Source organism: Scyliorhinus torazame, chromosome 15 (assembly GCF_047496885.1).
Source record: "Scyliorhinus torazame isolate Kashiwa2021f chromosome 15, sScyTor2.1, whole genome shotgun sequence".
In the NCBI taxonomy this organism is placed as follows: Eukaryota; Metazoa; Chordata; class Chondrichthyes; order Carcharhiniformes; family Scyliorhinidae; genus Scyliorhinus; species Scyliorhinus torazame.
The window spans coordinates 133,248,314-133,267,868 of record NC_092721.1 but is presented as its reverse complement, the minus strand read 5'-3'; the positions used below and the strand labels follow the sequence as shown (position 1 = coordinate 133,267,868).

General features: G+C 46.8%; 1 protein-coding gene across 2 annotated transcripts in view; it reads left to right on the top strand.

Moving 5' to 3' along the window:
* The window catches only part of gucy1a2 (guanylate cyclase 1, soluble, alpha 2), a 379,990-nt gene that overhangs the window by 49,614 nt on the left and 310,821 nt on the right, over window positions 1-19,555 (top strand). For both annotated transcript variants that reach the window (XM_072476754.1, XM_072476755.1), the window contains exon 2: window positions 9,416-9,477. In XM_072476754.1, the coding sequence (XP_072332855.1) occupies window positions 9,416-9,477 (62 nt within the window). The remainder of the gene's footprint in view (window positions 1-9,415; window positions 9,478-19,555) is intronic.

Sequence of the window (19,555 nt, the reverse complement as noted above, 5' to 3'; positions counted from 1 at the left end):
ATTTGGATTTATTTTACTAACTAATAAGAGATAATCTTGGAGTTTGGCAGTATGTTATTCTAGATGATCCATATTTCATGTTCATCCACTTCAGCTTGTACAGCAATCTTAAGCATTCTTAGCATTCATTCATGATGCTAAGACCAATTATTTTTTAGTTGTCAATTATTTCTGTGAAATGAGACTTTAATTTTGTAATTTAAAGCATGTGAGCTACATGATGTAGATTGACAATTTATTGGGGTGTACATCTACAGGGACAAGTAAAGCTATTGGAACTTAAGACTGACCATGAGCTTTTTATAGTTTTCACTGTTTTTTTCACTGAAGATCCTTGTGAAAATAATGTCAGAAAGTATTAAATGTTAATTAATATATTAGTTGACTGTCAGCTAATATATTAATGGTTAAGGTGTAGTTTTTTGTAAAAGAGAAAAATTGTTTGGATTTCACATGGATACAGTAGATTTATATATATTCAACATTGTGGTGTTGGGTGCTCTGAGGTACAGACGAACCAACACGGTTGCGATTGGTACAACGCAGTTTTATTCCAACTAGTTATTTACACATCTGACTTGGTACTCAGCACGTGGTGACTGTGTAAGTGGCTTGTTAATGAGGTCCTGGCCTTGTCCTGTCCCCAGATGGACCGACCAGGAGGTGTCGTGGTTCTTGTCTTATACTGTGTCTGCTCTTGTCTGTGATTGGCTGTCGTGTTATGTGTGCTAATTGGTCTGTTGGTCTGTCTATCATGATGTGTGTGTTGTGATATGTGTTTGAATATCATGACATCCCCTCTTTTTTACAAGATTATGTGCCTACGTGGATATAAATATAAATGTGTCCTGAGTGCAGCTAAAGGTGTGTGTGTGTGATATTTACACCATGTACATGTGGCGTAACTATATACAAGGGGCGATGTCAGGTGTGACATGCTAACGAGGTTGTACCATAACAAAAGAAGAAGAACGTTGAAATATGGACCGATCAAACGAGGCCTGGAACGATAAAACAGTGACATGTTACAATACAGTAGTTGCTAAAATTTGACGTGTGAACAGTCTCATAAGTCCAGTCTAGTAGGTGGGCGACGAATTCGGGTTAACCGCCTCAAGGGTGGGTCGAGAACCACCGGCTGAGGTGCGAGCCTGGCCATGGGCGGCGACAGAAGGGGGATGGTATATGGCAGCTCCACGAAGTCGCTATCAGGAACCAGTGGAGGACACGGCGTCTGTGTATGGTTCCGTTGCGAGCGTGGAAGTAGGCGAAGGGCTCGGCGATTGCGCCTACGCACGGATCCATCCGGCATGCGTACCAGGAACGAGCGGGGAGCCACGCGTCGGAGAACTTCGGCAGGTGCTGACCAGCCACCGTCTGGTAGGTGAATGCGGACGTTGTCTCCAGGGGCCAGGGAGGGAAGATCAGTTGCCCTTGTGTCGTACGATCTCTTCTGGCGATCGCGCTGCAGTTGCATCCTATGCAGTACCGGAGCATGGTCTATTGTTGGTGCCAGGATGGAAGGCACAGTGGTTCTGAGGGCGCGACCCATCAGCAGCTGTGCTGGCGAGAGACCCGTGGCTAGTGGGGCCGAGCAATAGGCCAGCAGGGCGAGGTAGAAGTCCGATCCGGCAGCAGCAGCCTTGCAGAGGAGCCGCTTGGCAATGTGAACGCCCTTCTCCGCCTTTCCATTGGACTGGGGATGCAGAGGGCTGGACGTCACGTGTGTGAAGCCATATGAGGCCGCAAAGGACGACCATTCATGGCTGGCAAAACAAGGCCCATTGTCCGACATGACAGTCATCGGAATGCCGTGGCGAGCAAAGGTGTCTTTACAGGCCCTGATGACAGCAGACGACGTGGGATCGTGCAGGCGTATGACTTCTGGGTAATTGGAGAAGTGGTCCACTATGATAACATAGTCCATGCCAAGCGCGTGAAATAGGTCGACACCCACCTTCGCCCAGGGGGACGTCACCAGCTCATGGGGCAGAAGCGTCTCAGGAGGTTGCGCCGGCTGAAACCTTTGTCAGGTTGTACAGTTGATCACCATGTTGGCAATATCGTCACTGATGCCCGGCCAGTGTATCTCGGGCCCTCCGTCTGCACTTCTCGACCCCCAAGTGGCCTTCGTGTATTTGATCGAGAACCAGCTGGCGCATACTGTGCGGAATCACAATCCGGTCCAGCTTCAGAAGGATCCCATCAATGATGGCTAGGTCGTCTCGTACATTATAGAACTGCGGGCACTGCCCTTTGAGCCATCCTCCCGTCATGTGGCGCATCACTCGCTGTAAAAGGGGGTCGGCCGCTGTCTCTCGGCGGATGCAGGCCAGACTGGAGTCGTCAGCCGGCAGATTTGCCGCTGTCAAGGCCACCTGTGCCTCGACCTGACATACGAACCCCTCCGCATCTGGCGGCGTGCTCACTGCTCTGGATAGGGCATCCGCCACGATGAGGTCCTTCCCTGGTGTGTAGACCAGTTAGAAGTCGTACCTCCTGAGTTTAAGTAGGATGCGCTGGAGGCGAGGGGTCATCTCGTTCAGGTCCTTGTTTATTATGCTGTCCAGGGGGCGGTGGTCAGTTTCGATCGTGAACCGTGGAAGACCATAGACGTAATCGTGGAACTTGTCTAAACCGGTTAGCAAGCCCAGGCATTCTTTTTCGGGTAGCGCTGCTCTGTGGGGGTCATGGCCCGCGATGCATAGGCAACCGGGGCCCATGATGACGTGTCATCCCTCTGCAGGAGCACTGCTCCAATGTCGGATTGGCTGGCATCAGTTGAGATTTTGGTGGGACAAGACGTGTCGAAGAACGGCAACATTGGTGCCGTGGTGAGTTTGCGTTTGAGCTCCTCCCATTCCAGCTGGTGTGTGTGTTGCCACTGGAACTCTGTAGATTTTTTGACGAGGTGGCGCAGAGTCGTTGTGTGGGAGGCAAGGTTGGGAATGAATTTCCCGAGGAAGTTGACCATGCCAAGGAAGCGTAGGACAGCCTTCTTGTCGGCCGGCTGCGGCATGGCTGTGATGGCGCTCACCTTGTCTGCATCCGGACGGACCCCTGACCGGGAGATATGGTCACCCAGGAACTTCAATTCGGTCTGGCCAAAGGCGCACTTGGCTCGGTTGAGGCGCAGGCCGTTTTCCCGTATGCGGACAAAAACGCGTTGGAGACGATGTATGTGCTCCTGCGGTGTGGTGGACCAGATGATGACATCGTCCACGTATACGCGCACCCCTTCGATGCCCTCCATCATCTGCATGATTCATGATTCTGTGGAAGACCTCGGATGCCGAGATGATGCCAAATGGCATCAGGTTGTAGCAGAATCTGCCGAAAGGGGTGTTGAAGGTACATAGCTTTTGGCTGGACGGGTCCAGTTGGATCTGCCAAAATCCTTTAGAAGCATCCAGTTTCGTGAATATCTTCGCTTGGGCCATTTCACTGGTGATCTCCTCCCGTTTGGGTATGGGATAATGTTCCCGCATAATGTTATTATTGAGGTCTTTGGGGTCTATACAGATGCGGAGCTCGCCAGAGGGCTGCTTGACACACACCATGGAGCTGACCCATGGCGTGGGCTCCGTGACCCTGGATAGGACCCCTTGTTCCTGGAGATCCTGCAGCTGGAGGCGGTCTTTAAGTGGCGCAGGAACCCTGCGAGGTGCGTGAACGACCGGGATGGGGTCCCGTTTGAGGCGAATTCGGTAGGTGTATGGCAGTGTTCCCATGCCTTCGAATGCCTCCTGTTTGTGGGCGAGTAGCGATTGGAGCTGTGCGTTGAACTCTGCATCCAGGAAGTCAGACGTGCCGTCTGGAGAGAGAGAGAGAATTCGTTGCACAAGGTGGAGAGCCTTACATGCCTGTGCGCCCAGCAGGGAGTCCTTCGATGAGCCAACTATCTCGAACGAGAGTGTGGCCGTGTGTGTTTTGTGTGTCACCTGGAGCTGGCAGGATCCCATGACCGGGATAACGTTCCCGTTGTAGTCGACCATCTTGCACCGGGATGGCTGGATTGGTGGTCTGACCTTCATGGCATAGAATGCTGACCATGCTATGAGGTTGGCGGAGGCACCAGTGTCCAGGCGGAAAGTGATCGGCGATCGGTTGACCGTCAGGGTGGCACTCCATTCATCGGCCGGATTGATGGTGTTGACCCAGTTCACATCAATGACCGCAACCCGGAAGGCGTCTTGGTCATCTGTGTCGTCGGTTTGGATGTCGTGATGTGGAGGCTGGATGGTCCGCACGTGTCTGCGAGGTTGTCGGAGATGTGGAAGATTCCCAGGTTGAGCCGCTCGACAGTAGGCAGCGTAGTGGCCCATCTTGCCACAGCGTAGGCATTGTCGGGTTTTTGCAGGACATTGCCCTTTTAAATGTGCAGCTCCACAGTTGCCGGACGTCATGATGTCATGGTGTTCGTTACGCCACTGCGCATGCGCAGTTCGGTCTTGCGTCGGGCGTGCCTGCGCAGCACGTCCCTCAGTGTTGCCGTAGGTTTTGGCGCGCACAAACGCGGGAGGCCTCAAAAAGCGCGCGAAATGGCCGCCCTCTTCCGGGCCGCGGGCTGGGAGAAACTCGATTGCCTGGATGCGTTCGGCCTCGTGGGCGGCCTGGCTTGCCGATTCGATCGCTTGGGACCCCCTCCGTGCTGATTCGGTCACCTGAAATTGGGCATAGCGGCTGGTCGCATTTTCATGCATGACACAGGCTTCAACTGCAGATGCGAAGGTCAGGCCTTTAATTTTTAGAAGCTGCTGGCGTAGGCCACTGGATGCAACGCCAAAAACGATCTAGTCCCTGATCATGGACTCTGAGGTGGTGCCGTAACCGCAGGACTGCGCGAGTATGCGGAGGTGCGTCAGGAAGGACTGAAAGAGCTCATCCTTACCTTGTAGGCGCTGCTGAAAGATATACCTCTCAAAGCTTTCATTGACCTCAACGTTGAAGTGCTGGTCGAGCTTGAGGAGGACCGTGTCATATTTAGATTTGTTCTCGCCTTCCGCGAACACCAAGGAGTTGTATACATCGATGGCGTGCTGACCTGCGGTAGTGAGGAGCATGGCAATCTTTGTTTTGTCTGAGGCGCCCTGTTTTTCGCTGGCTCGCATGAACAGTTCGAATCGCTGCTTGAAGAGCTTCCAATTGGTGCCCAGGTTCCCAGCGACTTGCAATGGCTGCGGTTTGTTGTGGGTGTCCATGGCTCAGGATGGCAGATTTGCCGGTAAGTATCGATTCACTCACTGGTACCATGTGGTGTTGGGTGCTCTGAGGTACAGACGAACCAACACGGTTGCGATTGGTACAACGCAGTTTTATTCCAACTAGTTATTTACACATCTGACTTGGTACGCAGCACGTGGTGTGAGTGTCTTGTTAATGAGGTCCTGGCCTTGTCCTGTCTCCAGATGGACCGACCAGGAGGTGTCGTGTTTCTTGTCTTCTTCTGTGTCTGCTCTTGTCTGTGATTGGCTGCCGTGTTATGTGTGCTAATTGGTCTGTTGGTCTGTCTATCATGATGTGTGTGTTGTGATGTGTGTTTGAATATCATGACAAACATGACATTTTCAGGAGAGCACATTGATAAGATGTTGGTGCACTGCCCTTAGATTGAGGTGAGCACATGGGGCAGTTAGAACCGACACCTAGTGACGGTTGTACAGGGCCATCCCACCTTTTTCTGGGGATCTTTTTGGATTGATTAGTTTTGTTGTACAAATGGAGACTAATGGTGATTGATGTACTCTCATTTTACAAACAGGAACTGTTCCCAGTCTTTTTGTTCTGATTTAAAGATATTTTCCTCTGTCTGAATGATGTTTAATATATGTACACTTGGTTTTCCTATTTACACTGGGAGCAAATGGTATTTAACAAATGGAAAGTGTATTTTGTTGTTATAATATATCATTATATGCTCCCAGAGTGATATTTTGTTGTGGCCTTTGCATAGTATTACGTATTAGACAGAAAGGGTAAACTTTCATTCATATAGCACCTTTTCATACCCACTGAACGTCTCAAAGCCAATTTCTTTCAAGTAATGTCATTGTTGTAATTTTTTAAATTCTTTCATGGGATGTGAGCATAGCTGGCAAGAACAGCATTTATTTCCCATTTCTAATTGTGCTTGAGAGGGTGGTGATGAGCTGCTATCATCACTCGCTGCAGTCCACCTTGTATAGGTACACCCGCAGTGCTGTTAGGAAGAGACTTCCAGGATTTTGAGCCAGTGACAGTAAAAGAATGACAATATAGTTCCAAGACAAGATGGTGTCTGTCGGCTACCCTTGTGTGGTAAAGATCACAAAGGTGCTGTCAAAGGAGGTTTGGTGCATTGCTGCAGGATATCTTGTAGTTGGTACATATTGCTACTACCGTGCAGTGGTGGTGGAGGGAGTGACTGTTCACAATGGTGAAAGGAGTTTTGATCAAGTGGCTACTTTGTTCTGAATGGTGTTGAGTACATTGAGTGTTGTAGGTGCACTCATCCAGGCAAGGGGAGAGTATTCCAATGCCAAGGGTAGATGGTTAGATTTTCTCTTGTTGGAGATGGTCATTGCTTGGCACAAATGTTACTTGTGGTACCCTCAATAACGAAGCTTAGAGTGTAAACAGTAAAGGAGGCTTTCATAAACTAAGAACTAGGCTGGAGCCGAGACGTGTGCTAACTGCTGCACTGCCCACAAGGCGGCCCCTTATATACGGCTCACAGATGGGCGGAGCTGGAGGCGGAGTTCCCCGGGTTCCAAGCCCGGTCTTAAAGGGGACAACACCTTACATGATGACAAGGGTACAGTGTTTCAGTAACCGTTCATCACATTACTTATGTCACAAATGTTACTTGCCAATTATCAAGCCAGAATGTTGCCCAGGCCTTGTTGCATGTGGACATGGACTGCTTCTGTATTTGAGGAGCAGCAAATGATACTGAACATTGTGCAAACATCAGAAAACTTCCTCATTTCTGACCTTATGATGCAAGGGAAGTTATTGATGAAGCATCTGAAGATGGTTGGGCCTAGGAATCTACCCAAAGGATCACCTTCAGTAATGTCCCAGGACTGAGCAAATTGGCCTTTAGCAACCACAATAATCTTCCTTTGTGCTAGTCATCACTCCAACAATTTTCCCTCTGATTCCCATTGTCTTCAATTTTCCTTGGATATCTTGATTCTTGATTTGTTCAAATATTGCCTTGATGTCGGGCAGTCGCTCTAACCTGACCTCTTGAGCTCAGCTCTTTTGTCTATCTTTGGACCAGGGGCAGCACGGTAGCCTTGTGGATAGCACAATTGCTTCACAGCTCCAGGGTCCCAGGTTCGATTCCGGCTTGGGTCACTGTCTGTGCGGAGTCTGCACATCCTCCCCGTGTGTGCGTGGGTTTCCTCCGGGTGCTCCGGTTTCCTCCCACAGTCCAAAGATGTGCAGGCTAGGTGGATTGGCCATGATAAATTGCCCTTAGTGTCCAAAATTGCCCTTAGTGTTGGGTGGGGTTACTGGGTTATGGGGATAGGGTGGCGGTGTTGACCTTGGGTAGGGTGCTCTTTCCAAGAGCCGGTGCAGACTCGATGGGCCGAATGGCCTCCTTCTGCACTGTAACTTCTATGATAATGAGGTCATGAACCAAGCGACCCTGACAGAACCCAAATTGAGCATTGGTGAGTCAGTTAGTTCTGTGTAAGTGCAAGGACTTCAGAAGAAGGCCAAGGTGGATTTGTCACTTCTGGCTAAAGATGGATGTAAATACTTTCACCTTGTATTTGCACTGATGTGTTGGGCTCCCCCACCATTGTGGATGGGGATATTTGTGGAGCTTTCTCTTCTGGCTAGCTGCTTAATTGTCGGACTGGTGGTGACAGGACTGCAGAGCTTTGATCTGATTAGTTGTTTATGGGTTTGCTTAGCTGTGTTTATCTCACTCAGCTTTTACTGTTTCGTATGCTTGAAGCTAATTGTTATTGTTTTATTAAGTTGGCGTCTCGACTTTAGGTTTGTCTGGTGCTGCTCTTGGCATGATCTCCTGCGCTCCTTGTTAAACCAAAATTGAACCTCCGTCTTGGTAGTAATGATAGAGTGGGAGTGTGCTGGGCCAAGAGGTTCCAGATTGCGGTTATTTGCAATTCTGATGCTGCTGTTGGCCCACAGCGCCTCATGGATACCCAGTTTCAAGCTGTTTTATCTCTTCTCAAGCTATCCCAGTTAGCATGATGGTAGTGCTGCACAAAACAATGGAGGGTCTCCTCTGTGTGAAGATAGGAATTCATCTCCACAAGGACAGTCTGGACATTAATCCTACCTATATTGTCAATGACAGGTGAATCTGTGATAGGAAAAGTGGGAAACACAGCAAGCTCCCAGAAGCAGCAGTGTGAAAATGACCAGATAATCTGGTGTTGCAATGTTAATTGAGGGATACGCGTTGACCACAAATAACTCCTCTTACTCTTCTTTGAAATACACCACAGGACCTTTTGCATTCACCTCAAAGGCACACAGGCCTGATGTTTCACCTGAATGACAGCACTTCCCTCAGTGCTACACTAGTTTAATTTTTGTGCTCAAGTCTTGGAGTGGTCTGTGAACCCAGAACTCTCTGACATCAAGGTGAGAGTGCTACCAACTGAGCCATGGCAATCACAGAAGTGTCAGGAGTCTTGTCAAAAAAGGATGGTGTGGGGAAAATCCAGGAATATTTGGTAATCTAATTCTCCTCCATGAATCAGGAGTAAAACCTATCTTAACTGACAGCTGCTTGCACTCAACCAAGTATTTCTAAAATAGGTATTTTTAGATGCTAATTATTTTCATTTTTATTTTCTGTCATTTTTATATTTCTCTCTTTGTCCAAACTTACTCCCCTTCTATCTAATTTTGACTCAAATTCACTACACTTCCTTCTCCAGCAATCTTTTTTCCTCTTCCTCCTTAATTTTAATTGGTTAAAAAGATAGATTGTCTGTTCCATTGCTCTCTAAGGTCCTGGGTGTACCGTTGCTATCACCATGTTACCATCAGCTTGCACTTCCAGCAAATTATAGTGTAAAGGAGTTTGGAGCTGAAGGGTGAGGTATACAATCAAACTTGCACTGTGAAAGGCCCCACCCAAGCAAATCCTAGGCCAAAAGACACTCCATCTAGTGGTACTAGACAGGAGGAGGGAAGTTGCCCTGGTGAGTGGCTTTTGCACATACATGAAGACATTAATCACATACAATGATTAAAAGTGTATTGTTGAACTTTGTACTCCCTTTGATTGTCAATGCATTTTATCGCAGCAATTAACAGTATATTGTTTTTCAATTGCCCATTCTCTTTCCAAACAATGAAGTATATCTAATCTGAATCTATTTGTATTGGTTAATGCTGGAGCTATTTGATGCTGATGACCTTTTGTGCCATCTTGTTACTGCAGTCACAGACGTTACAGTGGGCACTGCAGAGGACTTTACAATACTTTGAGCAACAAGTGATTGGGTAAGTGTGAATAGCATGGCAGTACCAATGTTCTTCGCAAGTAGGTTTTGCACTAATGCTTTCTGTGCATATTGGCAAATATACACACCTGCAAATACTGCAACTGCAAACCTGTGTTCACAGTACATGACACTTAACGAATGGTCATAATTTATATTCAGAAATATTTTGTGTAAATATGCTAACTTAATTTCGGAGTATTGCCGTTGAATGTTCCAGGGATTATTAGTTGGCGTTGTCAAGATGATTTCCACGCAACTAACTTAAAAGCTCAAATGTCTTTCAAATCATTTGCTTGTCATTTAGAATTTGACAGACTTCACTGGGTACCGTACATATTGTTCCCACTTCTGGTGTTTAATTTCAATAGCAAATACAGAAATTCTAGAAGCCTTCCAAATTACAATGGGCATTGTTTCAGTTGAATCCATTGGATATGGGATTTTCTTTTTCCTTTTTTGGTTGTATTTTTGCCTCCCTGCCTCCTGTAGCTCACCAGTGGTCACCTCCCCCAGCTGGATGAATTGGGCATTTTCGACCACAGTTTTTCCCCCCAAGCGAGCTCAAGCCCTTAAACTTTGCTTTTATGAAGTGGCCCACCTTGTACAGGCTAAAATAAATAAAACTCATCCGACTAGCAGCATTTGGATGACAAGCAATAGGGCCAGTGAATATAAAGCAAATGTGTATGTGCTTAATTTTGCCTATAGTGACAACCAGCATTTCAGATCTATTCATGAATTCGGACTTTGTTAAGTTCCCATTTCAGTCAATTGCATTGCAATATTGCCAAAGGATTGGAATGGGACAAACTGAATAAAAATCTAACAGAAGGTCTAGAAAGCCATACAATTCATCCTTTTTAAACAAATCATTGAAGTCGTAATTGTCAACTCAGAATCATAGAACGATACAGTGCAGGAAAGGCCCTTCGGCCCATCAAATCTGCACCATCGCATGAAATGAACCTGATCTGCCAATCCTAATTCCATTTGCCAGCACTTGGGCCATAGCCTTGAATGTTAAGTCGTGCCAAGTGCTTATCCAGGTACTTTTTAAAGGATGTGAGGCAACTTGGCTCTACCACCCTCCCAGGCAGTGAGTTCCAGATCGCACCACCCTCAAATCCCCCCTAAACCTCTTGCCCCTCATCTTGAATTTGTGTCCCCTTGTAACCTTCAACTAAGGGGAACAGCTGTTCCCTATCCATGCCCCTCATAATCTTGTGCACCTTGATCAGGCTGCTCCACAGTCTTCTCTGCTCCAGCGAAACAACCCAAGCCTACCCAACCTCTTTTCATAACTTAAATGTTCCAACCCAGGCAACATCCTGGTGAAATGCCTCAGCATCCGCTCCAGTGCAATCACATCCTTCCTATAATGTGGTGACCAGAACTGCACCGAGTACTCCAGCTGTGGCCTCACCAATGTTCTATATAACTCCAACATAACTTACTTGCTTTTGTAATCTGTGCCACGATTGATAAAGGCACGTGTACCTTATGCCTTTTTCACCACCCTATTAACCTGCCCTTCAGAGATCTATTTACAAACACGCCAGGACCTCTTTGTTCCTCAGGACTTCCCAGAGTGGTGTCATTCATTGAATATTTCCTTGTCAAATTTCTGCTTCCAAAGTGTAACACCTCACACTTTTCAGGATTAAATTCCATCTGCCACTTTCCTGCCAATTTGACCATCCCATCTATATCTTCCTGCAACCCAAGACTCTCAGCTTCACTGTTAACCAGCCTATCTTTGTGTCATCCACAAACTTACTGATCCTACCCCCGACATAGTCATCTAAGTCATTTATATAAATGACAAATAATCGGGGACCCAGCACAGATCCCTCTGGCACACCACTGGACACCGGCTTCCAGTCACTAAAGCAGCCGTCTGTCATAACCTCTGTTTCCTAAAGCTCAGCCAGCTTTGAATTCACCTTATCAAGTTCCCCTGTAACCCATGTGCATTTGCCTTCTTTATAAGTCTCCCATGTGGGACCTTGTCAAATGCTTTGCTAAAATCCATGTAAACTACATCAACGACATCAATACACTTAGTCACATGCTCAGAAAATTCCAGCAAATTTGTGAGGCAGCTCTGATTAGCTGACAATTTTCGGAGTGCAGGACTTCATGCCCTCTGGTCCTGATCACCTGGAATACCCACCTATAGGGCTGTTTAGCACAGGGCTAAATCGCTGGCTTTGAAAGCGGACCAAGGCAGGCCAGCAGCACGGTTCAATTCCCGTACCAGCCTCCCCGAACAGGCGCCGGAATGTGGCGACTAGGGGCTTTTCACAGTAACTTCATTGAAGCCTACTTGTGACAATAAGTGATTTTCATTTCATTTTCATTTCAATTGCCTGATTGGCTCATTATTTGGGAGAACAACGTGGATCTCTTGCTGGCTCTCCAGCTGGTGGCTGAGACCTCTGTTGCCAAATTCCCCTCAATATCACTCTGCTACCAAGAATTTATGAAGCTCCTTTTTGAAATGACAGGGTTAACATTCACACTGTCCATTTCATAACTTACTGCCAGCAGACACGACACTTGGGGAATAGGAACCACACAATGATCAGTTAGACATTGGGGTGAAATTTGCGCTTAGAAATCGGGACCGCTGCCATGGAATCTGGTGTTAAGACATCGGCTCACTAACCCAACATCATCATGCCAGCCTCAAATAATACAGAAGTTGGCTCATACCAAAATAGAGAACCCGCTTGCCATTTAAAAAAGAACAATCTACAGTCCCAATTAACTCAATTAAGCTTGTTAGCAAAGCAATGGACTTCAATTATACATCGCCCATGCTATGGGTGGAATCTTAAGGCCATCCTCACCACTCTTGGGATCGGCGGCAAGGGCGGAAAATCTCACTAGAATTGGGAAACGCAATTCTTACCAGAGAAGTTATGTTTCCAATTTTCCCCACCCCTCACGGGCGATCTCGCGAGATTCACACCTACAAATGGTGGGTGGGGCAGGGAAGAGAGGGGTGTGCCAGGATAGCCCTGGCACACATTGGCACTGCCTGTGCCGGGGCAATGCCAGGGACAGACCCTCGAGGGATACCCATGGGGGGTGCTGCTTTGATGTGTGATTGGCAAAGGGGGAAGCGTGTAGGTTGGAGGTGTGTCAGCGATTAATGTCGGGGGAGGGGATGAGATGTGGGGGTAGGGGTATGCTGGTGATGAATGTCGAGGTCGGGGGAGTTTGCCGAGAATGAATGTTGGAGATGGGGAGGGGGGTGACAGCCCCCGAGACCTCTGTTATGTATGGTGGGGGCTGTTGCATTGCAGCAGTGGTCGGGCACCCCTTAAAGGTGGCACCCCGATTTCAGTGGAGCCGGTTCCCGCTCTAAGAGTCCCCGCCCCACCAGAGGGACAGCATAAATCACGGCCACTCATTTTATTTTGGCAAAGAGGCTCAAGATTAAGTGAGAAAATTGCAGCGGGATACTCCGCCGGCGGGATGCTCCGTTTTGCCAGCACCCGGCGGTTTCCCGACGGCATGGGTCTGCCCCACAATGGGAAACCCCATTGACTGGCCGGCATAAAGGAGCACCCCGCCGGCGTGGTGAGGCATAAATGTGGCGCAGCGGGACGGAGCATCCCACTCCTGGCCTATGAAACTTTAGAGTTGCACACCAGTTTCCTGTGACAGCCTGCGGCTGGATTCTCCAATTTGAGGCTATATCCCCACGCTGGCATGGGAACGGTAGCGTTTTACGACCAAGAATGCGACGTACAATGGCCACCGATTGTCTGTTTGGTTGGGGCTAGCAGCCGAGCAGTGTAGAGCACCTGGCGCTAGCTGCCGTTATGGCACGGAGAATTGTCGACTCCGTGGCCGCGCATACGCACAGCGGCTGCCTTCAGTGGCCACGCCGTGCAACATGGCGCCATCCGCTCGTGGACCCGGCCTGCAAAATAGTGCCCCCCCCCTTTGGCCAGCTGGCGAGCCCCGGACCACCCCCCCAACAGTGCCCCCAGCCCCTGACAAAATCCCCCATGCCCGCGGACTGGCCCTCCCCAGACTGTGGCGGCGCTGGGCTGAGACCGAGCCACCACGCCGAGTTCCCGGCAGATGATAGCACAGGCGGCCGACGACGTCGGGAACTCGGCCAGTCGGGGGAGGAGCATCGGGGGGGTGGGTCTCAGGCAACGTCCTGAGGCCGTCAGTACGATGTACTCTGCGAGTGCGCCGCTTTGGAGGAGGTGTTGCATCGTGAAAGCGGCGCCGCCCCCGATTTGGTCGGAAATGGGTATTATCCGGCCAATCTACGAACGCGATTTCGGCGTCGGTGACTGGAGAATCCTGCCCTGGAACTTTGTCAAATTCTGGTAAGATCCCCCCCAATGTTTTGATGAGTGCTTATGAGGAATGATAAAGGTGCAAAACGGTGCTGTGGCTGTATTTAGCAAACAAATCTGATACTGAATGTGGGAGAGTTTCATATCAATGTCAATATGATTTATCTAGTTTGCAGTCTGCATTGGGACATTTTTCCAGGGAAGGGGGCACACAGAAAGTGCTATAATCAAGTTTGAGAACGTCAGCATTGGACCTTTGTATCATTGGTGCCCCTGGGAATTATTCATTCTGTAGGAGGTTCCTCCTCCAGTGAGGAGGAGAAGGAAGAGGGTAGCTGTCCAGGGACAGGTGATCCAGCAAAGTATGCAACCTTCTGGTGTTCAAGGGCTATGGAGGCAGCAACATCAGGCAGAGGTAAGCCTGGCACTGCCAAGTGTGTCTACAGGGTGAGGCAGTTTAAACAAATTAACTGGTGGCATTTATTCAGTGGAGGTTTAATTGAGGACAAGTGCAACAGGATAAATCCTGTGCAGGATAAATATGCACCCCAGAACAGGAAGCATTGGAACATCAGAGCAGCAGGAGGGTGTTTCGTTCCTCAAGCCTATTTTTCCATTCTGTGAGACCATGACTGATCGGCAACCTAACTCTGTATTCCTGTCTTTGTCCCATATCCCTGAATTTGTTAGTGTTATAACCCCCAGGAAACCCACGGGGATGAATTGATTAATCTCCCCATGAACCTTGTGAAGTGTGAGCTCCCCCCGCTGAGGGGTGGTGACCCCTCAGCAGAATATTTGATTTGGGACACAAAAGCCGGCCCAGGTTGGAGCTGTGCTGTTGAGTGCAGTCCTGGCTGAGACTTGAATTGTGCTTGTACATAATTCATTTGACAATAAACCTCTTTGTTAAACTCTCCTACCAGACTCCTCTGTGACCATTAACGTTAGTTAACAAAAATGTAATAATCACAGATAAAAATTAACAATTTGATGCAGCATTAATTGCCATTTGCGGAAGAGAATTTCAACTTCTACCACCCTCTGTGTGTAGAAGCCTTTTATAATTTTACTCCCAAAAATCTGATGCCCAAGTGATAGCAACGTATACTTAAAAAACAAATTGTTATATATATAATGCCAGCATAGTAAAGGGTTAATATCTGAATCTATGTGTAAATAAAACACTAGAGGGCATCACTAATTCACTGTATATAAGACAACATCTCTAGGAATTCTGAGAGAAGCTGAGGAGAACATAAAGAGAGCAGAGTGAAAGTTGAATAGAGAAACATAGCATGAGGTCAGGTCATAGTGTAGTTTATTAGTTAGGTAGAATATTGAATACTGTAGTACAGATTCAGTATCGTTAGTTTATTATCTGTAACTCAGTAGAGTGTGCGAACTTCATTTAGTTTAGTAGTGTTAAATAAATTAGTTTTGATTCAAACTTCTTATTTGTATACTCCTTGTCAACACTACATATCTGGCTATCTTGGGGGAAAAGGCAAGGAATAATATGTTACCAGTAGTGGTAATATAACATGGTACCAGGTTACTGCTGAGGTTATTTAGATAGATTAGTTAGAATCTAGCTAACAAAAAACTAGCACTCGACTTCAAAGAACAGACTGCTTACAGATCTGTTACTGCAAAATACAGAAGAATCTCAAACTCATGGGGAAAGTTCAATCTCTACGACAGCTCATTAAACTAGATGTTACCTGGAAAGTTTTCAAACAACAGTTTCAGTTATATCTGTCTGCATCTGATTTAGACAAAGCGAGTGATAATTGGAAACTAGCATTATTTTTAATGATGGCTGGTCCACAAGCCATAAAGCTATATAACTCCTTTCAATTTGCAACGGGTGAAGATAAAACTAAATATAATGTTGTCATAGAGAAATTTGATCTGCACTGCAAGACTCAAATTAATCAAACATATGAAAGATTTATCTTTAAGAAAAGGATGAATGGGGAATCTATTGATTGCTTCATAACCGATTTAAAACTCAAAGCTCAAATATGTAATTTCTCCATACTACCTGTCTATGATAAGAGACCAGATTGTCTTTGGAATTGTAGATGAAAAGCTCAGGGAAAGTTTTCTGAGACAAATGATCTTAAGCGCAAAAATGAGCCTTGAGACCGACTGCGTTGGGGCTGTGGTGCAGTCCATAAAAATGTTTGTTTCGGACGGCAGCCATATTGCGCATGCGCATTCCCGACCTACGCATGCGCACTTCACCAAAAGATGCGAGACGGAAGAAGACCATTCTGCTCATTCGCGAAGACACATTGCGCGTGACAAAACAAACGTCATGGCGTGTGGATGCTGTGGACACACCCACCCACATAAAATGTGTCCTGCACTTGTAAATACTTGCTCAAAATGTTGCAAACTCAACCACTTTGCTGTGCAATGCAGAACTTCACTTAAAGCAACACAATTTAAATCTGCAAATCTACCGAAGACACATACGAACATAAGAAGTGTAGACACAACAGAAGGAACCAATAAAAGTGATAAATCTGACAATAATCTTGATGCTTATTGCTTAGAAGATTCCTTCTTTGTAGGCATAATTAAAAAAATTGATGCTATTACAGATGTTTCATTTCGTCCTCAAATAGTACAATCTATTAACACAGAATCCGAATGGAACACACCGCTTCAAGTAAATGATTATGAAATCATTTACAAGCTTGACACAAGTTCCGCGAACTTGATCAACGCAAATGACCTTTCAACAACTAAGTCAACCTTCTAAAATAAAGAAAACTGATTGTCAATTGCGTGATTATAATGGCAACACAATCACCTCATTGGGATCATGCTGTCCAGTTGTGACAAATCTCAACACCGTCATCTCATTAAGATTTGAGATTGTTGAATCCAACAGATCTTCTCTCTTGGGTGCACAAGCTTGTCAGGATCTTCAGCTAGTTCAAAGAATTTATAGCACAAGTTCACCTCTTCTGCCTTTTCAGGAAGATATTCAAGGAATTATTGATCGATTTCCTCACGTCTTTGAAGGCATGGGTACTCTTCCATTTCAATATAAAATACAATTGAAAACAAATGCCAAACCAGTGGTATACCATCCTAGAAGAGTTCCTGCCCCACTTTGTGAAAGATTAAAGTAAGAACCTGCACGTATGCAAAAACTTGGCATAATCTCCAAGATTACAGCATTGACTGATTGGATCAGTTCAATGGTGTGCGTCAAGAAACCATCTGGGGAATTAAGAATCTGCATAGATCCAAAAGATCTAAATAACAATATAAAGCATGAACATTATCCAACATCCAACTGTTGCTCAGAAGAGAAGGGGGGGAGAGGAGTAGAGCATTAGTCATTGGAGACTCCATAGTTAGGGGGATAGATAGGAGATTCTATGGGAACGAGAGAGACTCGTGGTTGGTGTGTTGCCTCCCAGGTGCCAGGGACCGTGATGTCTTGGATCGTGTTTTCGGGACCCTTAAGGGGAGGGGGAGCAGCCCCACGTCGTGGTCCACATAGGCACCAACGACAGAGGTAGGAAAGGGGATAGGGATTTAAGGCAGGAATTCAGGGAGCTAGGGTGGAATCTTAGAGCGAGAACAAACAGAGTTATTATCTCTGGGTTGTTACCCGTGCCACGTGCTAGCGAGACGAGGAATAGGGAGAGAGAGCAGTTGAACACGTGGTTTCAGGGATGGTGCAGGAAGGAGGGTTTCAGATACCTGGATAATTGGGGCTCATTCTGGGGTAGGTGGGACTTCTACAAACGGGATGGTCTGCACCTGGACCAAAGGGGTACCAATATCCTGGTGGGGAAATTTGCTAATGCTCTTCGGGAGGCTTTAAACTAGTTCGGCAGGGGTCTGGGAACCTGAATTGTAGCACCAGTATACAGGAGGTTGAGAGTAATGAGGTCATGAGTAAGGTTTCAAGGTTGCAGGAAGGTGGTTTAAAGTGTGTCTACTTCAAAGCCAGGAGCATCCGGAATAAGGTGGGTGAACTTGCAGCATGGGTTGGTACCTGGGACTTCGATGTAGTGGCCATTTCGGAGACATGGATAGAGCAGGGACAGGAATGGTTGTTGCAGGTTCCGGGGTTTAGATATTTCAGTAAGCTCAGGGAGGTGGTAAAAGAAGGGGAGGGGTGGCATTGTTAATCAAGGACAGTATTACGGTGGCAGAAAGGGCGTTTGATGAGGACTCGCCTACTGAGGTAGTATGGGCTGAGGTTAGAAACAGGAAAGGAGAGGTCACCCTGTTGGGAGTTTTCTATAGGCCTCCGAAAAGTTCCAGAGATGTAGAGGAAAGGATTGCAAAGATGATTCTGGATAGGAGCGAAAGTAACAGGGTAGTTGTTATGAGGGACTTTAACTTTCCAAATATTGACTGGAAACGCTATAGTTCGAATACTTTAGATGGGTCCGTTTTTGTCCAATGTGTGCAGGAGGGTTTCCTGACACAGTATTTAGATAGGCCAACAAGAGGCGAGGCCACATTGGATTTGGTACCGGGTAATGAACCAGGACAGGTGTTAGATTTGGAGGTAGGTGAGCACTTTGGTGATAGTGACCACAATTCGGTTACGTTTACTTTAGCGATGGAAAGGGATAGATATATACCACAGGGCAAGAGTTATAACTGGGGGAAAGGCAATTATGATACGATGAGGCAAGACTTAGGATGCATAGGATGGGGAAGGAAACTGCAGGGGATGGGCACAATTGAAATGTGGAGCTTGTTCAAGGAACAGCTACTGCGTGTCCTTGATAAGTATGTACCTGTCAGGCAGGGAGGAAGTGGTCAAGCGAGGGAACCATGGTTTACTAAAGTAGTTGAATGACTTGTCAAGAGGAAGAAGGAGGCTTATGTAAAGATACAATGTGAAGGTTCAGTTAGGGCGCTAGTGAGTTACAAGTTATAGGAAGGACCTAAAGAGAGAGCTAAGAAGAGCCAAGAGAGGACATGAGAAGTCTTTGGCATGTAGGATCAAGAATAACCCTAAAGCTTTCTATAGGTATGTCAGGAATAAAAGAATGACTAGGGTAAGAATAGGGCCAGTCAAGGACAGTAGTGGGAAGTTGTGCGTGGAGTCCGATGAGATAGGAGAGGTGCTAAATGAATATTATTCGTCAGTATTCACACAGGAAAAAGACAATGTTGTTGAGGAGAACACTGAGATACAGGCTACTAGACTAGAAGGACTTGAGGTTCATAAGGAGGAGGTGTTAGCAATTCTGGAAAATCTGAAAATAGATAACTCACCTGGGCCGAATGGGATTTATCCTAGGATTCTCTGGGAAGCTAGGGAGGAGATTGCTGAGCCTTTGACTTTGATCTTTATGTCGTCATTGTCTACAGGAATAGTGCCAGAAGACTGGAGGATAGCAAATGTTGTCCCCTCGTTCAAGAAGGGGAGCAGAGAAACCCCGGTAACTATAGACCAGTGAGCCTTACTTCTGTTGTGGCCAAAGTCTTGGAAAGGTTTATACGAGATAGGATTTATAATCATCTAGAAAGGAATAATTTGATTAGGGATAGTCAACACGGTTTGAGAAGGGTAGGTCATGCCTCACCAACCTTATTGAGTTCTTTGAGAAGGTGACCAAACAGGTGGACGAGGGTAAAGCAGTTGATGTGGTGTATATGGATTTCAGTAAAGCGTTTGATAAGGTTCCCCACGGTAGGCTATTGCAGAAAATACGGAGGCATGGGATTCAGGGTGATTTAGCGGTTTGGATCAGAAAT